Source organism: Panthera uncia (assembly GCF_023721935.1).
Source record: "Panthera uncia isolate 11264 chromosome E2 unlocalized genomic scaffold, Puncia_PCG_1.0 HiC_scaffold_19, whole genome shotgun sequence".
Lineage (NCBI taxonomy): Eukaryota > Metazoa > Chordata > Mammalia > Carnivora > Felidae > Panthera > Panthera uncia.
Window position 1 is genome coordinate 6,478,985 of NW_026057588.1, and position 22,154 is coordinate 6,501,138.

Below are 22,154 nucleotides of genomic sequence, written 5' to 3' on the forward strand. Positions count from 1 at the left end.
CCAGGAGTCCTGCCCCCAGCCCCCTCCTCCCTCAGACCCAGGAGTCCTGCCCCCAGCCCCCTCCTCCCTCAGACCCAGGAGTCCAGGATCCCAGTTCCTCTTATTTCACGAATAATACTGCCTTTGGGGTGAAATTTCCTTTTTCTCTTCACTCCAGTCCTCATCCTCAGAATAATAGGGGGAATAGGGCAGGACCAGGACCTGATCATGCGAGTGGGGAGGAGATGGTAACCCAGGGCTTAGGTGCAGAAACTCTAGACTCCCCATTCTTTCACTTACTTGGCTGTGTGACCTTAGATGAGTCCCTTCTCTTCCCAGAACCTCGGTGTCTCCCAACTACGTGTGATTAGTTCTTTCCTCCTGGTCCCACCATATACTCACTTCCTAGGTACTGTCCTCCCTCTCGGGTCCTCTCTCCCTGGGCCCACCAGGAGAGGCTTGCTTGTCCCCATCCGCCCTCCCCCCACCCCTCCACCACAGGCCTCTGAAGCAAGGGAAGTCTCAGCCTCCCTGTCTGTGACATTGGAGTCAGGAGTTTCTAAGTCACCCCACAGGGGCTGTTTTACTTCACAAGCACATCTATCGTCCCTTCCTGCCCCCACATCCAGTCTTTCTGCAAGAGCCTCCGGTTTTGCCTTTAAAACGGGTTTCTACTCTGTCCCCTCCTCCCTGTCCCTGTCCTCAGTACTCTCCCCAGTTAGAGCTGCCACCCCCCACCCCCCACCCCAGCACTGCTCTGACCACAGCCGTGCCCTGGTCTACCTTTGTCTCCACCTTCAGATCAAAAACCACTAAGCACACAGGCCAGCACACTGATGCCGCTGCCGGCCTCAAACATTCACTTCAGCTCCGGCTGCCGCGGCCCTCATTCTGTTCCTCAAGCCAAACTTGCTGTGGCCTCAGGACTTTGCATGGGCTGTTCCCTCTGCTGAAATGCTCTTCCCACCAGGTTGGCACTAGACTGTTTCTTATCAGATGTCACATTTGAGTAGCCAAAGTAATCCCCCTCCTAACACCACAGCTCCCTTGTTGTCTCTGTAGCTCTTACGATTCTTTTATTTCACGGATTCTTTTATTTCACGTGTTCCCTTGTTTATCTCAGTCACTCCTCTCCGCCGCCCCCCCCCCCCCCAGCATATCTTGGCTAGGGAGGATCTTGTTGTCTGCTTCTGCAAGCCGGATATGAAACCAGGTTAGTTTCTTTTTTTAACATTTTTTTTTATTTTTATTTTTGAGACAGAGAGAGAGCATGAACGGGGGAGGGGCAGAGAGAGAGGGAGACACAGAGTCCGAAACAGGCTTCAGGCTCCCAGCTGTCAGCCCAGAGCCCGACGCGGGGCTCGAACTCACGGACCGCGAGATCGTGACCCGAGCTGAAGTCGGACGTTTAACCGACCGAGCCACCCAGGCGCCCCTAAACCAGGTTAGTTTCAAAGTGGCTTTACGAAGGGAGTATTTACACCATGGCAATTAGCAAACACCGCAGAGCAGAACTTTCTTTTTGGAGGGCCATTGTCCCAGGGCACCTCTGTACAAAATCGTTGTCGACCCTGGCAAAAGACCATTTATTGCTCCCCTTGAATTCAGGACCATCCAAGGAGCTCCCTCTTCCTGGATTGGCCGATGCCAGGCCTGATGACAACACGAGTACTTACCACATGTAGGCATCTTTCTGAGCACTTTTTCGACATTATCTCCTTGAAGCCTCACGACATCCTTATGAGGTGTGTCTTGTCTTTATCTCTATTTCACAGATGAGGAAACAGAGACACAGAGAAGCGACAAAATTTCCCAAAGCCTTAGACATGGCTGAAGATCTTTGTCATATGTGTATCTGACAATGAACTGGTAGCCAGAATATATAAAGAGCCACTACAAATCAACAAGAGACAACTCATTTTTTAAAATTGGCAGGAACGGGGCTCCTGGGTGACTCAGTCAGTTAAGCGTCTGACTCTTGATTTCTGCTCAGGTCATGATCTCACAGGTCTTGAGTTGAGCCCCCCGTCAGGCTCTGTGCTGGTGGCACGGACCCTGCTTGGGATTCTTTCTCTCCGTCTCTCTGCCCCTCCCCTTCTCTCTCTCAAAATAAATAAACATTTTAAAAAATTGGCAAAAAGACTTGAACAAGCACTTTACACACACACACACACACACACACACACACACAGAAATCTGCCAATCACGTAAAAAGAATACCCCACTCCTCCCAGACCTGACAGAATGAATGGATAATCATACTACCTGGCTATTGCCTCTATGCTCCAAAGTCATCCTTTATTACCTGCTCTGCAAAAATAGAGCTGGAACCTTTAAACATTCCCCCTTTGCGGTAAGCAGGTTGCTAAGCTTTGTCAGTAGAGGGAAACTGAGGGACACTGCAGGAGGAACAGGGCTTCTGCCTTGTTCTGATTTTTCCTTGGGCTTCTTCTTGCTCTTACCACGTGGTCACCAGTGACACGTGTGGCGTGCATTCAGTGGCGCTCACCTCCATCAGGTTTCGGGGGTGCCCACGGCGATGGCGTCTCATCAAGTTTCAGTGCTGTCCCAATTGATGGGTTCCCAGTGTGTCCTAGAAGCTGGCTTCCCAGCTTCACCCGCTGGCCCTTGGGTGGGGTGTTCTCTGCTTACTCAGTATCTGTGGACCAGCTCCGGTCTGGGCAAGCCAGCCAACTTCCCAGCAGTCCAAGGGTCCACACCCACATCTCTTGCAGCGTGGGCTCAACTCCAGCCTTGGCGGGGAGGGCCCTTTCCAGGCTCATTCCTTCCTCCAGCTTCCTCCCTGAGTCCCACAATATTCCTTTACCCCTTTAGAGATTATTACCTGTTATAGTTAATAACTCCTTATATTAAAATTTCCCTGTTCAAATTAGAAAAGAAAATGCTCAGTCGGACCACTTACTTTACAGTTTCTGTGCCTTAGTTGTGTCATCCAAAACACTGAGGGTAAGAATAATTGCTCCATGCCTTCCCCATCCGCCAGGGCTCCCTAGGGCTGCTGGAACAAATTGCCAAAAACATGGAAGCTTAAAACCACACACGCTGTTCCCTCCCGGTTTTGGAGACCAGCAGTCCGACACTGATGTCCCCCCTGGGGCCAAAATCAAGATGTCGACAGGGCCATACTCCCTCCGGAGGCTTCTGGGGCTGGGTGGGGGAGAATCTGTCCCCTGCCTCTGTCAGCTTCTGGTCGCCACCTGCACGTTCCTTGGCTTGTGGCTTTGTGGCTCCAAGCTCCGCCCCTCACGTAAGGGTACCTGTGATTGTATTTAGGGCCCACTTAGATCATCCAGGATAATCCCCTCAGGATCCTTCATTCAATCACATCTGAAAAGACCATTTTTCCTTCGTAGAGTAGCGTCCATGGGTTCCAGGGATTAGGATCTGGTATCTTTGGGGGCCATTACTCGGCCTCACACTACGCGTCCCCTCTATCCTCCACGCCCCTGGTCCATGCCTGGGAGGCTGACCTCTACTGACCACATCAGCAAGCTCCCCTGCCCTTTGACCTCAAGGCGGGTTTGGCCAGAGAGAGGCACAGGCTGGACGCCGGAGGGTGGGTGGCCAGAGAATGCTGTCTTCCCTGCCTGCTAGTAGCCGTCCTTGGTTCCTGTCTGGTGGCCCCTGGGGGCCACAGCGCTGCTTCTCAGCGGTGGGGGGAAACACAGGCACCGGGGGCAACGGGTTGTCTCTGGGGACTGGGATGAGGCCAGGGTCTTGCTTTTTCGTTCTGTTCCCCTTTGTAACTTGCTCCCGCAAAACCTCTTTGAAAATGAGTAATTCATTAAAGCCCAAAGTTGGAAGTTAAAATAAAAGTGTGTGGTCTTGGAAGGGGCCCACGCCTTGTGTTTGTGCGTTCGCAAGGGGCTCTTGGTTGGGTCCTGAGGGAACTGCAGCATCCTTCTGGAGATTTTTTTTAAGTTTATTTTGAGAGAGAGAGAGAGAGAGAGTGCACAAGGGGGGGGGGGGGGTGGCAGAGAGAGAGGGAGAGAAAGGATCCCAAGCAGGCTCTGTGCTGACAGCAGAGAGCCTGATGTGGGGCTCGAACTTACGAACCATGCGATCATGACCTGAGCCGAAATCGTGGATGCTTAACCGACTGAGCCACCCAGGAGCCCCTCTATACATTTTTTAAAAGAATAAATAACCCCTGGGGCTCCTGAGTGGCTCAGTTGGCTAAGTATCCAACTCTTGGTTTCAGCTCAGGTCATGACCTCTCAGTTTATGGGTTCGCGCCCTGCATTGGGCTCTGTGCTGACAGTGTAGAGCCTGCTTGGGATTCTCTCTTTCTCAAAGGAAAAAAAAAAAAAAAAAAAGAATAACTCCTTACCCTCTTCACCAGCTTCCTCCCCACGAAAGGTCAGGTACGATCACCCACTTTGTAACTGCCACTGTCATGTCCCTGGAAATGTGCTGGGTGTTATTAATATCAGTTGAAGATACTCACTGCCCCAGGCAGGGCGGGTAGGGGGTGTTGGAGCACTGGCTCCCATGTCTCTCTATCTGTGCTCATCAGGCAGGCTCCTTAACCTCTCTGAGTCTCGTTGTCCCTCCCTACAGCATGGAAATAATAATAGCATCCACCTCCCAGCACTGGGGTGGGGATCAAATGGTGGGGTCAGTTTTACGCACGAACTTGGCTAGGGCCAGAGGTCCCCATCAGTCAAACCTCCACCTAGTGTTGCCCCAAAGGTATTTCATGGGTGTGACTGACATCTTTAATCAGTTGAGATAATTCTCAATAATCTGGGTGGGCTTGATTCAATCATTTGAAAGGTCTTCAGAGCAGATTGGATTCCCAGGAGACGAAATTCGGCTGGGGGACAATAGCTTCAGGAGCCTGAGAGCCTCCTGACGGCCTGCCCTCCGGATGTCAGGCGTGCCGAGCCAGCCCCACAGCCACATAAGCCAATTCCTTGCAATACATCCCTCTTTTTCTCAATGTTTGTTTATTTTTGAGAGCCAGAGAGAGAGAGAGACAGAGACAGAGTGTGAGTGGGGGAGGGACAGAGAGAGGGAGACCCAGAATCCGAAGCAGGGTCCGGGCACAGAGCCCGATGCGGGGCTCGAACCCACCAACTGCAAGATCGTGACCTGAGCCGAAGTCGAGCGCTTAACCAACGGAGCCACCCAGGCGCCCCACAATAAATCTCTTCATGTGGATCGGCTACTGGTTGTTTCCTGGGTTGGACTCTGGTGGAGACAAATGCGAGGATGTTGATGGGCTTAGAACAGGACCTGGAGCAAAGAGCTCAAACCGACGAGAGCTGCCAGCCGGGGCCCTCAACGTCACGCGGTGCCAGGTAGCCGGGAACACGTTCCCCCCTCACAGCGACGCAGGAGGTTATGGTCCCATTCCGCAGATGAAGCTGGGGATAGGGCAGCGCTGGGGTCCCGGCACAGGTAGCCCAGTCCCGGCGCGCGGCGGCTGATTCCGAAGCTCCATGCTCTCTCGGCCGTGCTGCAGTGACCTCGAGGGATCCCTCCGCTGGAGAGGCAGGGACAGTGGCAGCCCTGTCCTCCATCCTCCAAGCGCAGCACGGTGCGGGCACACCAGGGGTTAACTGAGCCTGGAACCGGGCTGGGGGAGGGCGTGTGAGATGGATGGGGAGCCAGGGACTCTGGAGAAAGAGGTCGGCCCTGCAGCCGCTCCTTGGCCGGGGATGCGTTTTCCAACCTCATCTTTGTTTGTGGAGCTGCTGCGGGCTCCCGCCCCCGCCACCCTGCCACTCCCCCACGGGGACAGTCCGTTTTTCCTGAACTAGGTATCGCCGTGTCTGGGAGTCCTTAACCCGCTGGCCGCTGAAGTTGAACTTGCCTTGTGTGCCCTCCAAGCATCAGTCCCTCTAGCTTCTCTGGAGAGCGGGCTGGGTGACTCCTCGGGCCCAGCCGGTGGCGTTTTGCCCGGCTCCTTTCTCCCTGTCGTCGCCCCCTTGCGGGAGCGCTAGGGCTCCTGCCTCCTAGCTTCCCTTCTGTGGCTCCCCTGCCCCCAGCACGTCTGCCCAGCGCGAGGGCAATGCTCCGGCTCCCAGCTGGGGCCACACGCTCTCTTCCCAGGGCTGGCCCCTGCCCCTCCCCTTCCAGATGCTCCCCCTACGCAGCCCTGGCTGCGCAGCACCTGGACCTCACTCATCTGTGTCCCCAGCCCAGGGCCTGGCACACGGGGCCACTGCAGTCATTTGTGGCAGAGTGGACGAATTCCTGGAACGTCCTTCTCCACCCAAATAATTCTTCCTCATTCTTCCAGACCCAAGCCCCTTCCCAAGGTCTGGGGACTGTTTCCACTGGGCAAGGCCCCTGGCATTCTGAATGACCACACCTCCTTTTGGCAGGAGGTGTGTTTAGAGAAAAGGTGTCTCCTCCAGGTCTATGCTTCTGATCAGACTTGCAAGTGATAGGTTCACACGGGGCTTTACATGGATCTATGCTGCCTTTTTTTTTTTTTAAGTTTATTTATTTTGAGAGACAGAGAGAGTGTACGAGTGGGAAAGGACAGAGAGGGAGAGAGAGAATCCCAATACTGTCAGCACAGAGCCTGACGAACCATGAGAGCACGACCTGAGCCAAAATCGAGTTGGATGCCTAAATGACTGAGCCACGCAGGCGCCCCAGGACCCATGGTGCTTTTTAAACACTGTTACTAACGTGTGTGAATCCAGAAATTTCACACTAGAATCTAGGTGTCTGGATTCTTCTGAAAATACAGAGATAGATAGATAGAGGACGGATAGATGATAGATATAGATAGATAGATAGACAGACAGAGGTAGATGACAGATAGATTAAAACAAAAACCAGAAGACCCAGCAGTTCAGATCTCATTCCTGCCGGGAGGTAAGAGTTGGAGCTGAGTTCGCTGTTGCTGGCACCCCCTTCAGGTGGGGAGCCTGCTCTCAAGATGGACCAGGTCCCCACCAGGCCAACGGCACCCATTTTGTTACCTGCGGGGCCAAGGTGGGCTTTTGATTTTGCAACCTGTGCACTAGAATCTTAGTGCAGGAGAAAATGGCCAGGGATGGGGAGAGCTGCTCCAGGGATCAAAAGTCCTGGGATGGAGGGGTCCTGAGCAGTGCACAGCGTTGCTGTGTGGCCTGAGGCACTCTGAGGCTCGGTTTCCCCGTTTGAAATGTGGGGGTGTGGAGGACGGGCTTCATGATCCCCAGTGTCCCTGCAGAGAGGCCTCTGGGGCTTCTTTAGTGTTTCGGGCGCTTCCCTCCCACAGCTCCCTGTTTCTCTCTGCAGAACGCCGAGGGCGGATTTGCTTGGTAGCGCCCGAGGCCTCAGGAGGGTGACTGTCGCTCTGGGTCACAGTGCCCGTGTGGCCTCTGCCACAGCATTAGCCCATTTCCTAGCGCTGCCTCCCCCCAGGCTCCTCTGTCCATCCTCCGTGCTCCTGAACGTCCGCCTGCCGGCCCAGACCGTGTCGCTCAAGGGCAGGAAGCAGGTGTGTCCCTGGTGGGGGCTGACCAAGAGGCCCAGCACCTAGGAGTCTTTTGGGGGATGTCTGCCCAGGGAATGCGTGAGCTCCTAGCGGTGGTCTCCGGTCTTAGATTCTCAGACAAAGTCGCTGCTCCTGCCCTGTAGGTCTGTGAGGTCTGGCTGGGCCGGTCGGTCTCCGCATTTTCGATCCATGCGTGTGTCTTGATCCGTCTGGGAGTATGTCTGTCCATGGTCTGTCCTCTCTCGGGAGCCCTAGACTGTGAGAAAACCAGGTCCTGGTGTTCCCCTGCCCTGGCCAAGCCCTTCCCCTTTCTGGGTCCCCATCAATAGAGGATACAAATAGCTGAATTGTGCCCGCCCACCGCCAAATTCATATGTTGAAGCCCCAATCCCCAGCACAAAGCGACTGCATTTGGAGACAGGGCCTTTAAAGAGATGATTAAGTTAACATGAGGCCATTAGGGTGGGCCCTAATCCATTATGACTGGTGTCCTCATACAAAGAGGAGATTAGGACACAGATGCACACAGGGAAGGCCACGTGAGGACGCAGGGAGAAGGTGGCCGTCTATAAGTCAGGGAGAGAGGCCTCCGAAGGAGCCAGCCCTGCGGACACTTTGATCTTGGTCTTCTGGCCTCTGGCACTGTGAAGATAAACTTCTGTGGTTTAAGCTCCCCAGTCTGTGGTACTCTGTTATGGCAGCTCCGAGCAGACTGAGAAGGCCCCACTCTCTGGTACTGACTGTTCTCTCCCAGCAGGGCAGCAGCCACTTGTGGCCAAGGCTGCCTCCCCAGGTGGGGCAGGGGCTGGGCCTGGAGCCCCTCAGGGTCCTCACCATCCATGGCACGGACCTGGCTTGAGGAACTAGACAGACACTCTGTTCAGACCCAGCCCTGCCAGTGGCCATGACTCGCAATGCGCAGGAGAGATTGCCGCCCTCTGGGCTCTGACCCTGGGGGCTTGGGTTCGCAGGTCCAGGGACCCCTGGGAATCCTAGTTTGTAACCAGTGTTCCCCAGTGGTGCTGCTAGGCAGTGGGTGAGTTCCGGCAGCTTGTGGAGATCAGCTGGCGTCAGCTGTGCAGCAGCCTGGCTGGTGGCCCTGCCGAGCCCAGGGACTTACCTCCAATTGAGGCCCAGGAGTTTTGGCTTCAGACTCCACGGCTGTTTCTGGCTCCTCCGGCAGCTCTGGCTTCTGGATAATTGGGGACTCTCTGGCCTTGGGAATGTGACTGTCCTCCCACCATTTAAGAATCTTCATTCTAGGGCAACAAGCCTTGTGGTTAATACTGTGCTTAGTCTCCCCCCACCCCCTCCCCGTTCCCTGGGCTGGGGGTCAGAAGACCAATTTTCCCTCCATTTGCTGGTTCTGTGACCAGCACTGCACTCCCCTCATCAAATGCAGATACAAATCCCTATTCTCTTGAGCTGGATCCTCTTCCTAGCCTCTTTCTTGGCCTCATGCCCCAGAGATGGCTTGCAACTCCCCTGCTCCCGGCCCTCCCATGGCTCCCCAGCACTCCCAGCACAAAGTCCCAGCCCTCCCGCTCAGTGGCCCTCCACAGCTTCTCTTCCAGCCCTCTAATGTCTCAATATGTATACGATTTTTTTTCCTAGACAAATTTTTGCACCTTTCCTCTTAGTATTTTTGGCATATGTGTGCATATTAGTACACAGAGAGCTTCCTTCGTCTTTTTTACAGCTGCATAGTGCTCTGTTGTTAAGACGTACCATTGATTACACGACTGGTCCCTTCCTTTCTTGCCCTGGCAATGGCAACCACCCTGCTCACTGGTTCCCCTGCTGTGCCCAGTCTGGCTCTTCCCAAGGAGTGGGCATGCACGTGGGATTTTGTTTGTATTCAGGTATGGTGAAGCCAACAAATTGAGGGATGACTGCCATTGAAGACACTTTGTTATTCAAAGTTTCTGAGAGGGGGCACTCTGTGCCACACAAGGCCACACGGGGAAGCACTGGGGTCAGTCAGGAAGGGGAAGGAGTGAGGGGGAAGCATGTGTAGGAGCTTTAATTATGGTTTCCATGGGACTGGAACAGCACAATACACAGATTTAGGACTGGCCCACCAAAGTACTTTATCCACCTGGACAGGCCATTAGTTGAGGATGGGCCTGTGACTCAAGCAGGGACAATCAGAGTCTTCTCTGGGATTGATGTATCACCAAGAGGAAGACAAGTTCTATTTCAGCTAGAGTTGCTGAGATCAGAGAATATAATCATGGGGCTGCTTTGGCCATCTTGCCACTAGGTGGAAGGAAAGAGCCTCCAGAGGTCAAGTGAACACAGAAGGAAGCAGAACAAAGACACGGAGACAGCAGACTCTTAATAACGTCATGTGTGGGGTGCCTGGGTGGCTCAGTTGGTTAAGCACCTAACTCTTGATTTTGGCTCAGGTCATGATCTCATGGTTTGTGAGACTGAGCCCCACATCAGGCTCTGTGCTGACAGTGTGGAGCCTGCTTGGGATTCTCTCTCTCCCTCCTCTCTCTCTGCTCCTCCCCTGCTTGCTCTCTGTCTCAAAATAAATAAATAAACATAAAACAATTAAAAGAAAAAAGGTAACTGAGGTAAAATGAGCTCATATGGATGGGCCCTAATTGATAGGGCTGTATTTGGATAGGGCCTTCAATGAGGTGTAAGTTAAATTGAGGCACCCAATTTCAATTATGAGGCCCCCATAATCCAATATGACTGGTGTCCTTGTAAGAGGGACAGACGGGTGTGCTTGCACACAGGGATGACCAGGTGAAGAGGCAAGAGGGTGGCCATCTGCAAGCCAAGGAGAAGAGTCTCAGGAGAAACCAATCCTGCTGGCACTTTGATCTTGGACTTTCAGCCTCCAGAACCATGAGAAAATGAATCTCTGCTGTTGAAGTCTTCGACTTAACAGATGGTCAATATGTTCTTGTAGCAGATTACAGATGGCTGCAAGTTTCTGGCACTCTTCCCATGGAGAAATGGGGTCTCAAGTTTTCTCTTCCCCTTGAATCTTGGCTAGGTTATGACTTGCTCAAAGAGGATATGATGGAAGTGACACTCTGTTAATTCCAGGCATAGCCTTAAAGAGGGCTGGTGACTTCTGCCTTGGAAGAGACCATGATAAAAGAGGCCCTGATACTCCATGGAAAGTGAGAGGGGCCCAGATGAGCCCAGCCTTCTGGCTGTCCCCAGAAAAATGTCAGGCACATGAATGAAGGCACCTTGGACTTTCCAGCCCAGTCAGCCCAGCCGCTAGATAAATACCAAGTGACCTCTGTGGATACCATGGAAGCTGAAGAATCATTCAGGTGGGACCCCATTGTTTAAGGTCGCTAAGTTTAGGGGACTATGATATAGCAACAAATAACTGTTCCTCGTTCCTTGAGCTTGCTGAATTCAGCTCTCGTCACTCACAACTGGAAGAGTCCTGACTAATGTGACTTATCTCCTTAAACCATTATCCCATATGCATCATCTGTCGAAACTTTTCCACCTATGACAGTTTAAACCATAATAACCCCATGCTCTGCCTAGTTCTGTTCTATTCAGCTTTCTTTTTAAGTTTATTTATTTTGAGAGAGAGTAGAAACGTGCACGTGAGCAGGGGAGGGGCAGAAAGTTGGGAGGGGGAAGAGAGAGAATCCCAAGCAAGCTCCACGCTGGCAGCACAGAGTCCAATGTGGGGCTCAGTCTCATGAACCATGAGATCATGACCTGAGCCGAAACCAAGAGTCAGACAACTGACTGAGCCACCCAGAATCCCCTGTTCTGTTCAGCTTTCTTGGGCTCTTATCTAGTCTTGTGTTTCGGTTTTTTGATCTCACAGATGGAGGCTTCAGATCCAAGACGCCACACTCTATGCCTGTGAAGGCCCTCCTGGTTTCTCTTCCTTATCGCCCGGCCCACCGGGTACAACAGCTGTCCACTTGAGTGCCCTCTCCCTCCAGCTTCCACAGTCTCTTTGGTCTCCCATCCTGTCACCCTTCCATGGCACCCTGCCTGTGAAGACCCGAACCCAGAGCAATGCTGCCATTCACCCCTTTTCTTCCAATGACAGCTGCTGGGAGGAAACATGACATAGCAATGATGCTTGGTGCTGCTAACAATGAGCAACCTGCAGTCACCACTGGGCCTCTGTTGCTGGTCACCAATTGTTTTCCTTGCTCTTGTGTGGATCCCATTCATTCTCTTCAGTGGCCATTCCAACCACCTCACCACCATTACCATTCTTCCTGATCCCTTCCCCCCACCCCTGCCCCCACCCACGTCATTTTCAGCAGACAGCCTCCCCATACTTCTTCGCTGTGAAAAAAAACAAACAACCCCATGTGTAGGAGGGCCTTACCCCCACCCCAACCAGAATCATAAACGCCACCTAAAGTGAACAAGAAAGATATAGAACATCTGCCATTGGATCCTGAGAATAATTTTGACAGCAAGGATAACTGGCTGCCTCAGACAGTGCCATTTCAGTGGCTTGATGCTGGAGAGCAGACAGCAAGGGATTGAAGAATGTAAGAGTGAGGAGAATCAGGCAGCGGGTATAAGCTATTCTCTCTCAAAAAAATTGGATGGTACATAGGAGGAGTTTGTGGGGCTGATGCAGGAGAGATTTGGGCATGTTCATATCTTTCAGAGAAAGAGCCAGTAAAGAAAGAATGATTGAAAATTTAAGAGACAGAAGGGATGATTAATGGAGTGTGGAGGAGATGGATTCCCAGGCAAAGGAGGTGAGGCTAACCTTGGACAGGAAGAGGGATGCCTCTTTCTCTGAAAAAGGCAAGCAGTAAATCACCAGTGCCAGTGGCAATAACTGTAGGTGTTGGGGAGTTGCTTTTTTTTCCTATGAAGTAGGTAAAACTTATTGCTGAGAGTGAGGGGGAGGAGATAAGAGAGTTGGGGAAAGAAAGAAAACATCTGTGATACTGACAGAGTTGTCTGTTGGGGAAAGCTCCCCAAGGGTGGGTGGGAAGATTTCTAGGCGGTATGGATGCTACCCTCCCCTACAAAGATGGAGATTCTGAAGCAGTGGGGTCCTCTTGGTATCTCCCTTGTATGGACCTCTAACCTAGCACTTGTTCACTTGTCTACGTCCCTGGAAAATACGGGACACAGGGCAAGAGGTAAAACAGAGAAAAAAAAAAGTCTGAGAAATATTAAATGAGAAGCCCACAGTGAAAGGAAAGGGTGGATGCAGTAATGCATGCAACAATGGCTGAAAAATTTCCAGAATTGATAAAATACACCAAATCACAGATGAAAAAGGCCAGATGTACACAACAACAAACAAACAAACAAAAAAAGATATCCACACTTAGTCACAATAGAGTAGAACCATTAGCACTGACAATATATGAAAGCCCAGTTGGCTGGGGGTGGGGGTGGGGGCTTGAAAATGCACCCAGTCCAGGTGTCAGGGAAAGTTTCCTGGAGTGCATGATGGGAGGGCTGTGAGCTGAGCCCTAAATAATGACTAAATTTCAGCCAGGTGAGAGAAAGGGGCAGGGATGGGAGGTGACATGCAGAGAAGGGCACCGAGTAGAGGTCACAGTACAACTAGAGAAGATGTAAACACGATCAGTAAACCTGATTTAAAGGCTATATATCAATGGAACACTTCCTTCAACAAATATAGAATATACATTTTTTAAGCCTATGTGGAATATTTATAAAAACTACACAAAAATTGTGCCACAAAGAAAATAAAGAATTGAAATCATGCATAGTATATTCTTTCCACTTACTGGATTTAAGGTAGAAATAAAGAAAAGAGAATTATTAGAGAATGCTGTTGTGCCTGAGGAAAAAACCCATGGGTCAAAAAATCGTAATGGAAATTAGAAATATTTTAACCAAGTGATACTAAAATACTTTATATTAAAATTTGTGAGATGCAGCTATAGTTGTGCTTAGAGGGAAATTTATAGCCTTAAGGCAAATACTGGAGAAGAATGGAAGGGAATAAGGGACATAAATAAATGTAGTAGGTGTTGGAAAAGGCTTGATGATGAATTTCAATCTGATACTCACGCAAGGAGGACAAGGAAGAAGAAGAACAGTGCCGATGCAATGGATCCATACACAAGGCCCTGGATCAGCCCCTTCATGAACACACTGTAAACTGAACGTTTATCTGGAATCAGAGGGAAGTGAGAGTGTTTTTTCTTCTAAGGCTGTGAAGTCTGAGCTACTCCTCTTCCCTCTGGCCCTGTGCCCATCCTCATCTTGGTCCCCAGGTGCTGTCATTCTAGCTCAGTCAGTAGTCCCCTGTGTACTTACCTGGTAGGAGGAAGATGCTTGAAGTATGGGTTCCATACTGGTTCTTCCCCTCACAGCGGAGACTCATGACTATTTCTGGCTCCCCTATGAGGCTGACGGTGCTGTTGGTCCAGGGGCCAATTATGGTGGAAGTCACCTGGAAGATGTTGTCTGTGCTGTTCACATCCACAGGAACACCTTCCATCAACCACTGCACAGAGGGTGTAGGGATCCCATGGAACGAACAGTTGCACTGTAGAGTCTTCTCCAAGGAGCAAGATGAATAGAGCAGCCTAGTGGGTGCTACGGGAAGGGAAGGTCAGCAATCAGCAAGGTATCCTGACTTCCCTTTTCTACGTCCTTCAGGACCCAGCCTTTTCCTTATTCATGATTCTCAAGGAGCTTTGGAAAGACTTTCTGGAAGCCCAGAGGAGTAGGACTTCACAGACCAGTTACCCTACATCCTCTTTCCTCATCTATCTCTGACTCTGGCTCAGCTCTTACCTCTGGCCTTCCAGCCATAGAAGCCCTGAGAAGATGTGACAGCTTCCCAGACTCCTCCCACCCAGCCCCACCCCAGTACTCAGGAATTTCTCTTGAGCCCACCAGTTCTCTCAGACTCTGCGTCTTCCTTTGCCCACCAGCACTTACAGACCGCCTGGAACATGACCATGCTACTTCTGGTCAACTTAGCTAGGGAGAAGTTCAAATAACATCTGAGAGTGGTGCCATAATCCTGAGGCTTTGGGGTGAAGTGCGGCACCAGGAGGAGGAGTTGCTGGAGCCGTCTGTGTTGGAGGACAGAGTGGGCCAATTCCAGGAAAAGAAAAGGGCTTTGGTTTCTCTGCACAGGTGCCTTTGATGGTACAGGTCAAGGTCACAAGATCTCCAGCCACAAGAATCTCTAGGTCGTGGAGCTCTGGTTTCTGGGTCTGGTCTGAAGGGAAAGACAGACTGGGACTGAAACAAGGGATCCTCATGGACATTTAACTGATGCACAGTATTTCCAAGTTACAAAGTGGTTTCTCACCCATTAGCTTACTTGGTACTCCTCCCCTCCACCCCAATAACCTCATGGAACCCGGGATTGTTGGATTTTCACAAGTATATTTCCCTTCTCTGCACTTTGTAGGTGAGCAAATGGAGGAGACTTTGCTGAAAGGAGGAAGAGCTTGAACCTGGACACTGCACTCTGAAGACTGAGGGTGAGTGCATTTTCTGAGGATCTACATTGCCTATGATTCCTTACCTGTCCCCCCATCCAGACCTCCTAGGGTCAGCTCCTATGCTGTCTTCCTTTCCAATCCAACTCTCCCCTCAAGCTCTGCCCCTTCCCAGCAGATCTGTGATCATTTCCCACCTCCACCTCTTACCTGCTGGATGTTGTTGGCTAAGTCACTTCCTTTCTCTTTGCCATTTCTACTTGGAAACATAAGTTATCAATTATACCTATGTCATTGTATTATTGTTGTAAAAATGAAATACCTAAGGTTTAAAAAGCCCAGTGCCCTGTGAGGTAAAAACCACACAATTACCAAAATGTCTTCTTGGAGTTCTTCCTTTACAAACCACCCACTGCATGAGACTGAATATCACCTGATATGGAGAGTTCAATATCCTCCCACAGGAAGAAATCTTGTGTTCTATATCTGTACAGAATAAGTGTGTCATGATGTCCCTTTTAAGTACATTATGGATCAGCAGGGTACACTCTTGTGCTTCAAGATTCCAAATAGTGTGGAATGTGCCTTTGGTGTTATCATCTATGGTAGCACTGAGTTGATTTATAGCTATGGGGGACATGATATTTTTATTAAGCCAGTAGGCCACAGGCACAGAATTGCTTGGGGATTCCTTGGGAAGTTCAAATATTCAGAAGATTATACTTCTTCCACTGGTACCTTCTTGACTTCCACCAAAACACAGAACGTAATCCCGTAGGAGAGAGATTCAAGTTGAAAAACTGACGCTAGTGCCCTCCAATATCCTACGTGTACATTAAAGGATTAACCTTACCCTAGAAAGGTTTGGCCCTTGCCCAGCTCCAGGGAGGTAACCTCTAAGCCCTTGGGATGTCTTACCTGATAAGAGTGTCTATTTACTTAGGGGCATGGGCCATTCCAGATAGTCTACATGAACAGTGTGATTTCTGGTGGGGACCTTGGGTCACATGTGGTATCAACTTGACCTCTGAAGTAGCTGGAGACTAAGGTTACCCATGCCTGTGGGACCAGGCTCCCAATAAAAACCCTGGACACTAAAGCTTGGTGAGTTTCTCTGCTTGGCAATACTATGCATATCGCCAAGCATTACTGCCAAGAGAAGTAAATACTGTATGCACAACTCTACTGGGAAAAGACAACTGAAAGCTCATTCTTGGTCTCTCCTAGATACTGCCCTACGTGCCTTTTCCCTTGCTGATTTCAATCTCCATTTGTTTGCTATAATAAACCGTAACTAAATATAACAGTTTTTGCTGAGTTCTGGGAGTCTTTCTTGTGAATCATTGAACCTGAGGATGGTCTTGTGGACCCCTAACTGCACCACCCAATTTAGTCTTCTGGGTTTTTTGTTGTTCTTATTGTTGGTAGTAATTGTATCTTGTGAAGTTGGCCATGTAGCCCCACTTCTGAATCTCGGTTTCTCAATCAGAAAAACAGGCACAACATTACCAGTGCTGCAATGTTGTGAGAATGAAATACATTAACCAGATGCACATAGTGCCTTATAATCATTGTAGATTGGAACTCAGCTGTTGGCTCTTAGGTGAACAATTATTCTCTTCCCTTCTTGGTTTACCAGATGACAGCTCTCTCTTGTACAAAATGGATGGGTGGTGAACTTCATGGTTCTTGAGGCCACTTCTAGTAATGCCATCTTAAAATTACGGTAGTAGGGGCGCCTGGGTGGCTCAGTCGGTTAAGCGGCCGACTTCAGCTCAGGTCATGATCTCGCGGTCTGTGAGTTCAAGCCCCGTGTCGGGCACTGTGCTGACAGCTCAGAGCCTGGAGCCTGTTTCAGATTCTGTGTCTCCCTCTCTCTGACCCTCCCCTGTTCATGCTCTGTCTCTCTCTGTCTCAAAAATAAATAAACGTTAAAAAAAATTTAAAAAAATAAAAATAAAAAAGAAAATAAAATTACGGTAGTAATACTGACTTGTGTAAGTGTTTACAGATTTCTCAATACCTTCATAGAAATCAGCTTAAGCCATCCTCATGATGATTTTATTATAGTCCCTTAGACACATCGGGAAACTGGGGCTCAGAGAGGCTAAGGGCATTGGTCCAGGTTACAGGGAAAGGAGTAACAGCATCAGGCCTGGGACTGGCTTTTCACACGTTAAGTCCAGTACTCCAAAACATCATCACCAGGGATCCTGACACTCTTGGTTCTGGAACACCATGCTATTTCTCTGCTCTAAGATGTGACTTAATGACACCCACCACACAGATGATGGTGTTGAGAGAGAAGATGTGTATACATTTATTATCACTAAAGTTCTAGAGTGGTGTGGCACTAAAATGGCACTAGGAGTCAGAACACCTGGGTACTCCAACAGAGAAATTTCTAGGCAAGTTGCTGAATCTCCCAGAGCCTGCTTCCTCATCTGTGAAATGAGGACAATAATTCCTCATGGAGTTACTAGGTAGATGAAATGGGACCCACAGTGGGTCACAGAATATGCACATGGAAGATGTCTATTATTTATTATTTATAAAGTACTTAATTCTCTATGTGTAACCTCTTCACCTTACTTTAGCCCTGCCTGTCTTCCACCCCCCACCCATACCCACCTCACCCCTACCCTTTCTTGGCTTCCTCAGACACTTCCCACCCTACCTCTCATTCCACTTACTGAACCATGACAGTGGCAATGCCATCAGCACTGTCTCAGGGAAAAGAGAGGGCCAGGTCCTAGTTTGCTGCTAACTCTGGCCTCAGATCTGTATGTTGTGGAGGGCAAGATTTGGAATGGATGAGGAGAGAGTCAGCAGGAAGAGGCATGAGGTGGAGGTAGAGGTAAATTCATAGCCCACTAGGGGTTTTTGTCTCTTCAATCTCTCTTAGGTTTCATTTGCCTAGAGAACCAGGAGTGTCATGGAAACAGAGGCTGAGGAGCTTCAAGGATAGAGCAGTGTCTCCATGAGTCTCTCTAGAGTCCAAATACCACGTCTTTCTTCTTTCCCCTCCAGCTGTCACCACTGAGTCCTCCCCCTTTGAAGGACCTCAAATGCCAGGCTGAGAAGCTTGGCCTCTCTCCCAAGTTGATTAGGAAATCATGGGAACCACAGAAAGTTTTTAACCATGGGGGAACAGGTTTGAACCATGGGGTGTCATAAAGATCACTATGGATCTGCATCAAGGAGAAAGAAATAGTTTAAGAGAAAGATAATGCATCCTGAGCTGGAACCGTGGCTATGGAGGTGGAGAGGACGGGATATATTTAAGAGGTATTTGAACAATGGGGCACTAGGGTGGCTTAGTTGGTTAAGCATTTTGATTTCAGCTCAGGTCATGATCTCATTGTTCGTGAGATGGAGCCCCACATTGGGCTCTACGCTAATAGCACAGAGCCTGCTTGGGATTCTCTTTCTTTTCCTCTCTCTCTGCCTCCACCCGACTCTCTTTCTCTCTCTCTCTCAAAATAAATAAATAAACTAAAAAAAAAGGTATTTGAGCAATAAAAGACATTTCTATGGCTGACAGGATAAATTCCAAACCCCTTTGCCTTGCATTTGAGGCTGTCCATGATTTTGCCCCACACTTGGCCTATCTCCACTGCTCCCTTCCCTAGGCTCTGCCATTCTTTGCCTGACAAAGAGAAAAGTATCTTTCCACATATGGTCCATACATTCCTGTCTCTGTATATTTACTCAGGCCACTCCCCTTTTCATGGCATCCTTCTGCAACTCTCCCTTCTGCCCACATTCAAATCCTGTCTCTCAGAATTTCTAAGTCCAGGTCAAATTTAACCTCCTTCAAGTAGCCTTCTAGGATCTCCAGAACCACAAAGAAGTCTCCCTTCCCAGACTCTCTTAAGCACCCCTATATGTCCATCTCTTTTATGGCAACGTCTCAGACAAACTCTGAGAACTGTCCTCCCTGATAACCACTCTCCTGTGTATCCCTTTATTTCAAATTTGTTCAGGTGATCAATTCCCCAGTTAAAAAAAAAAACCCAACAACTATATTTCTGCCTCCTGTACATCCAGAGGTGGCTCTATGACAAAGCTGTGGCCAGTGGGCCAAGTACAAGAAAAAGGCTATTAAAATATCGACAGCAAATAAAAGGCTATCCAGCCTTTACCACATTTTCTTTACTGTCACAATTGAGCTCTGAAGAACTGTTTTCTGCATATAATCCTAGCTAATAGAATTCCAGAGCCTGGTTTTAAAAAAATAAGTTTTCATAATAAAGGAAACAAGTCTCAGAAAGAATTGAAAAAGATGTTCACTTCCCCTGCAGCTATAAATCAAAAGATATTGTTCTGTGTTATAAAAGGGCTCAAGGAATCTGATTTGATATTATACAAAACCGAGAATGTTTATAAGAATATAATTTATGTTCTCCTTTGCAATATACAGTTTTGTATGAATATTCATGACTGTTACTGACTTGTTCTGTTCTCTGTTGATACAAATCCGCCCTTGGAAGAACAATTTAAACAAAGTGGTCTTATGAGACTCTAAAGACATTAGAAATTATTCCATGTCTTATGAAAATGATATCCAAATAAAATGGAATTCTGACCAGTTGTCTTACTTGATAATTTCTTGCTCTGGTAACAATAACATTATAACTGACAACTCTGTTTTCTTAAATTGTATACCTATCTGTTAGGATTGTACTCTTCTCTTCTCCCAAATGTATGATGCAAAATAAAAACCTTGGACTCTGCTAGATTATTAAGCAAATACTTTGAGAGACTTGTTTTCTTAAAATATCAACCATGCTGAAGACTTTGGGGAGTTCTGCTTTTCTGATACTAACACCACTTTCTGCTTGTTGCTTTCTTCTCCTTCCCCTTCCCCTCTTGCTCCTCCTCCTCCTCCTTCTCTTTCCCTGGAATATGGATGTGATGCTGGAGGTGGAGCAGCCATCTGGCAACCATGAGATAGCCATAAGGATCAAAACCACAGACTGAGGATGTTGTTGACAACAGCATGAGGGTTCTGGTTCCCTGCCAGCCTGATGGAGCCGCTACATTCACCACACACAGCCTACTGTCATGCTTCCTCTTCATTTGGTTGTTTGTCTAGTTGGGAAGTTGATGAAATATCCTACCAGGGGAACTATCCAAGAGTGAGATCCTTGAGAGAAAGCCTTACATCAAACAGATCTTTGTGTCCTCCACAGAGCTTAGAAAGGTTCTTGTCTGATAAATATTCACTGAAGAAAAATGTACAAGCACAAATCGTAATGATTTTCCAACTATTTGTTTCTAGGTTAATTCCACTATGGTTAGAAAACATACTTTATACGACTTCAATTCATTTACATTTGTTGAGACTTGTTTTATAGCTCAGAACATAGTCTAAGTGTTCCATGAGCCCTTGACTAGAATATGTATTCTATTATTATTGGATGGAATATTCTATAAATGTCACTTAAGTCAATTTGGTTGATGGTATCTATATCCTTACTAATTTTTTCATCTGCTTGCTCAGTTACTGAAAGGGGAGATTTGCATTGTCTAGTTCTTTCTTCGGTTAGATTGTTTTTTTTTTTAATTTTTGAAATTAAAAATTCTAGTTATAAATTACTTCTCAGAATCTAATTGAATATAGTGATTTATTTACGACCTCAGGTCGAAGACTGAGGAGAGCTCTGTGGTGGTTCCACACTGGGCTTTGCAGGTTACTCGCTGGAAGTTTTAGGCAAGTGCTGTTCCCTTTCTGGTTTCCCTCCCATTTCTCCCATCTATAAAATGAGAAGGTGTTATAGCCCAGTGTGTAATGGTCCTTCTGACTTTAAAATTCCGATCTCTCCCAATTTCTCATTCCCTTCTCCAGGGCCTGGTGCAGCCACGGGTTGTCTCCACAGGAAACCTCTTTCCCCTCCCGCTAAATGATCATTTCCTTTTCCAGACTTACCCCCTTGTCTTGGGTTCCCACAGCGCCAACCAGGGCCCGCCTCAGCAGGTCTCTGCTAGGCTACTTTCCAGACAACTGAACATCCTCCTCGACTTTGGCCGAGTGCATCACGTGATCGATTGGCCGACTCACTATCTACGGGAACTTCCTGTTCCCATAAGGAACGAACTGATTGGCTGATTTAAAGCCTCCCGACCCGCCGGATCCACCCACTGATACGTGGAATAAGCATGTGTACAACTACTGGATGACTCACCGTGAAGGGACGAAGGGAGAGGAAGGCTAACGCATCAGGCTGACTCATAACAAGTTCAGTAGGCGGCCTGGGAGTCCCCAGCCTCACCAACGTCCGACCAGCCAGAGGTCACGTGGGGAAGCCGCCCCGCGAAGTCCCGCCCCTCAGGCGTGCCATTGAGCACACGTGAATCCGTCTGGAGCCAATCAGGGCCTAATGATGCACGTGGGTGCTGCTGGGACGGGGAGGGACCATGCAGTAGAACCCTTGAGTCTCCCACGCCTTAAGGCAGTCTGGAGCAAGCGGCAGTTCGTTTATCTTGAGCAGAAGGTTCTAAAACCCTACCAGCCCTGTGAACTGCAGGCCTAATCAGCCTTTAAGAGACACTCCTTCCTCAAGCCAGTACTGTGGGCAAGCAGGTGATGGGCGGTGAATTGAAAGCCATCAACCAAGGAACAAAATGCCATGTGCTCGACCCTCGGGGCCGATGAGAAGGCATCTTGTGCCCCATTTCCCTTCCTGCAAGCAAGATCCCTATCACGAACAAAGCGAGACACGTGAGGAAAACCCAGCTCTTCTCTTGTCAAAACCCATCCCTGACCTGTTCCCAACCCAGTTCCCATCCTCTCTCCCATTTCTCGTCTAGATGGCATTCTCCACTCCTTAGGACCACACGTTCTGAAGTTACAGAGTACATGAGGAAATAACCCTCTGTGAGTGAGGATAGAACTTAAAACTTCTCACCAGAGCCTTTGAGGCCCTGAAAGATCTGGCACGTCCGGAGCTCACCCTTCCACCTGAGCTCCGGGGCATAGACCTGGGCTCTTAGACTCACTAAACTTCTCCCATCACAGAGCCTAGAATCTGCTGTCCCTCCGAGTAGCCCCTGATAATCCTTTTGGTCTCTCAGCCCAAATGTCACTTTCTCAGAGAGGCCTTCTCTGATTTTCTAATCCAAACTGGGTTCTTCCCCTTGTCCCTCATACTTTCTCATAGTATTATATCCTTTTTCTTCCTAGCACTAGTCAACATTTTAAGCTGCAGTTTTGTGTTTATTTCATTGTTGTGTACCTGTGTAGACCACGAGCTCCACGGAGGCAGGGCCAGTGTCTGTCTGGTTCACTCCACTAC

The 22,154-nt window shown here is 49.0% G+C and overlaps 1 protein-coding gene across 5 annotated transcripts; it reads right to left on the reverse strand.

Annotated features, from left to right (window-relative positions):
* Window positions 1–4,302: 4,302 nt before the first annotated feature.
* On the reverse strand, window positions 4,303–21,246 carry LOC125916038 (SIGLEC family-like protein 1). 5 transcript variants are annotated; one of them, XM_049622210.1, is made up of 6 exons: window positions 21,045–21,246; window positions 14,345–14,625; window positions 13,715–13,996; window positions 13,466–13,568; window positions 8,562–8,700; window positions 4,303–7,697 (listed from the first exon to the last, which is right to left on the reverse strand). In XM_049622210.1, exons 2-6 carry the CDS (start codon window positions 14,364–14,366, stop codon window positions 7,428–7,430), a joined length of 816 nt encoding a protein of 271 aa, XP_049478167.1. In that variant the 5' UTR covers window positions 14,367–14,625; window positions 21,045–21,246; the 3' UTR covers window positions 4,303–7,427. The 5 variants fall into 5 exon arrangements, 4 of the variants coding, with proteins under 4 accessions (XP_049478167.1, XP_049478169.1, XP_049478166.1 ...); XM_049622212.1 differs by having other exon boundaries at window positions 4,303–7,692; window positions 14,345–14,630; XM_049622209.1 differs by having other exon boundaries at window positions 14,345–14,630.
* Window positions 21,247–22,154: the final 908 nt, after the last annotated feature.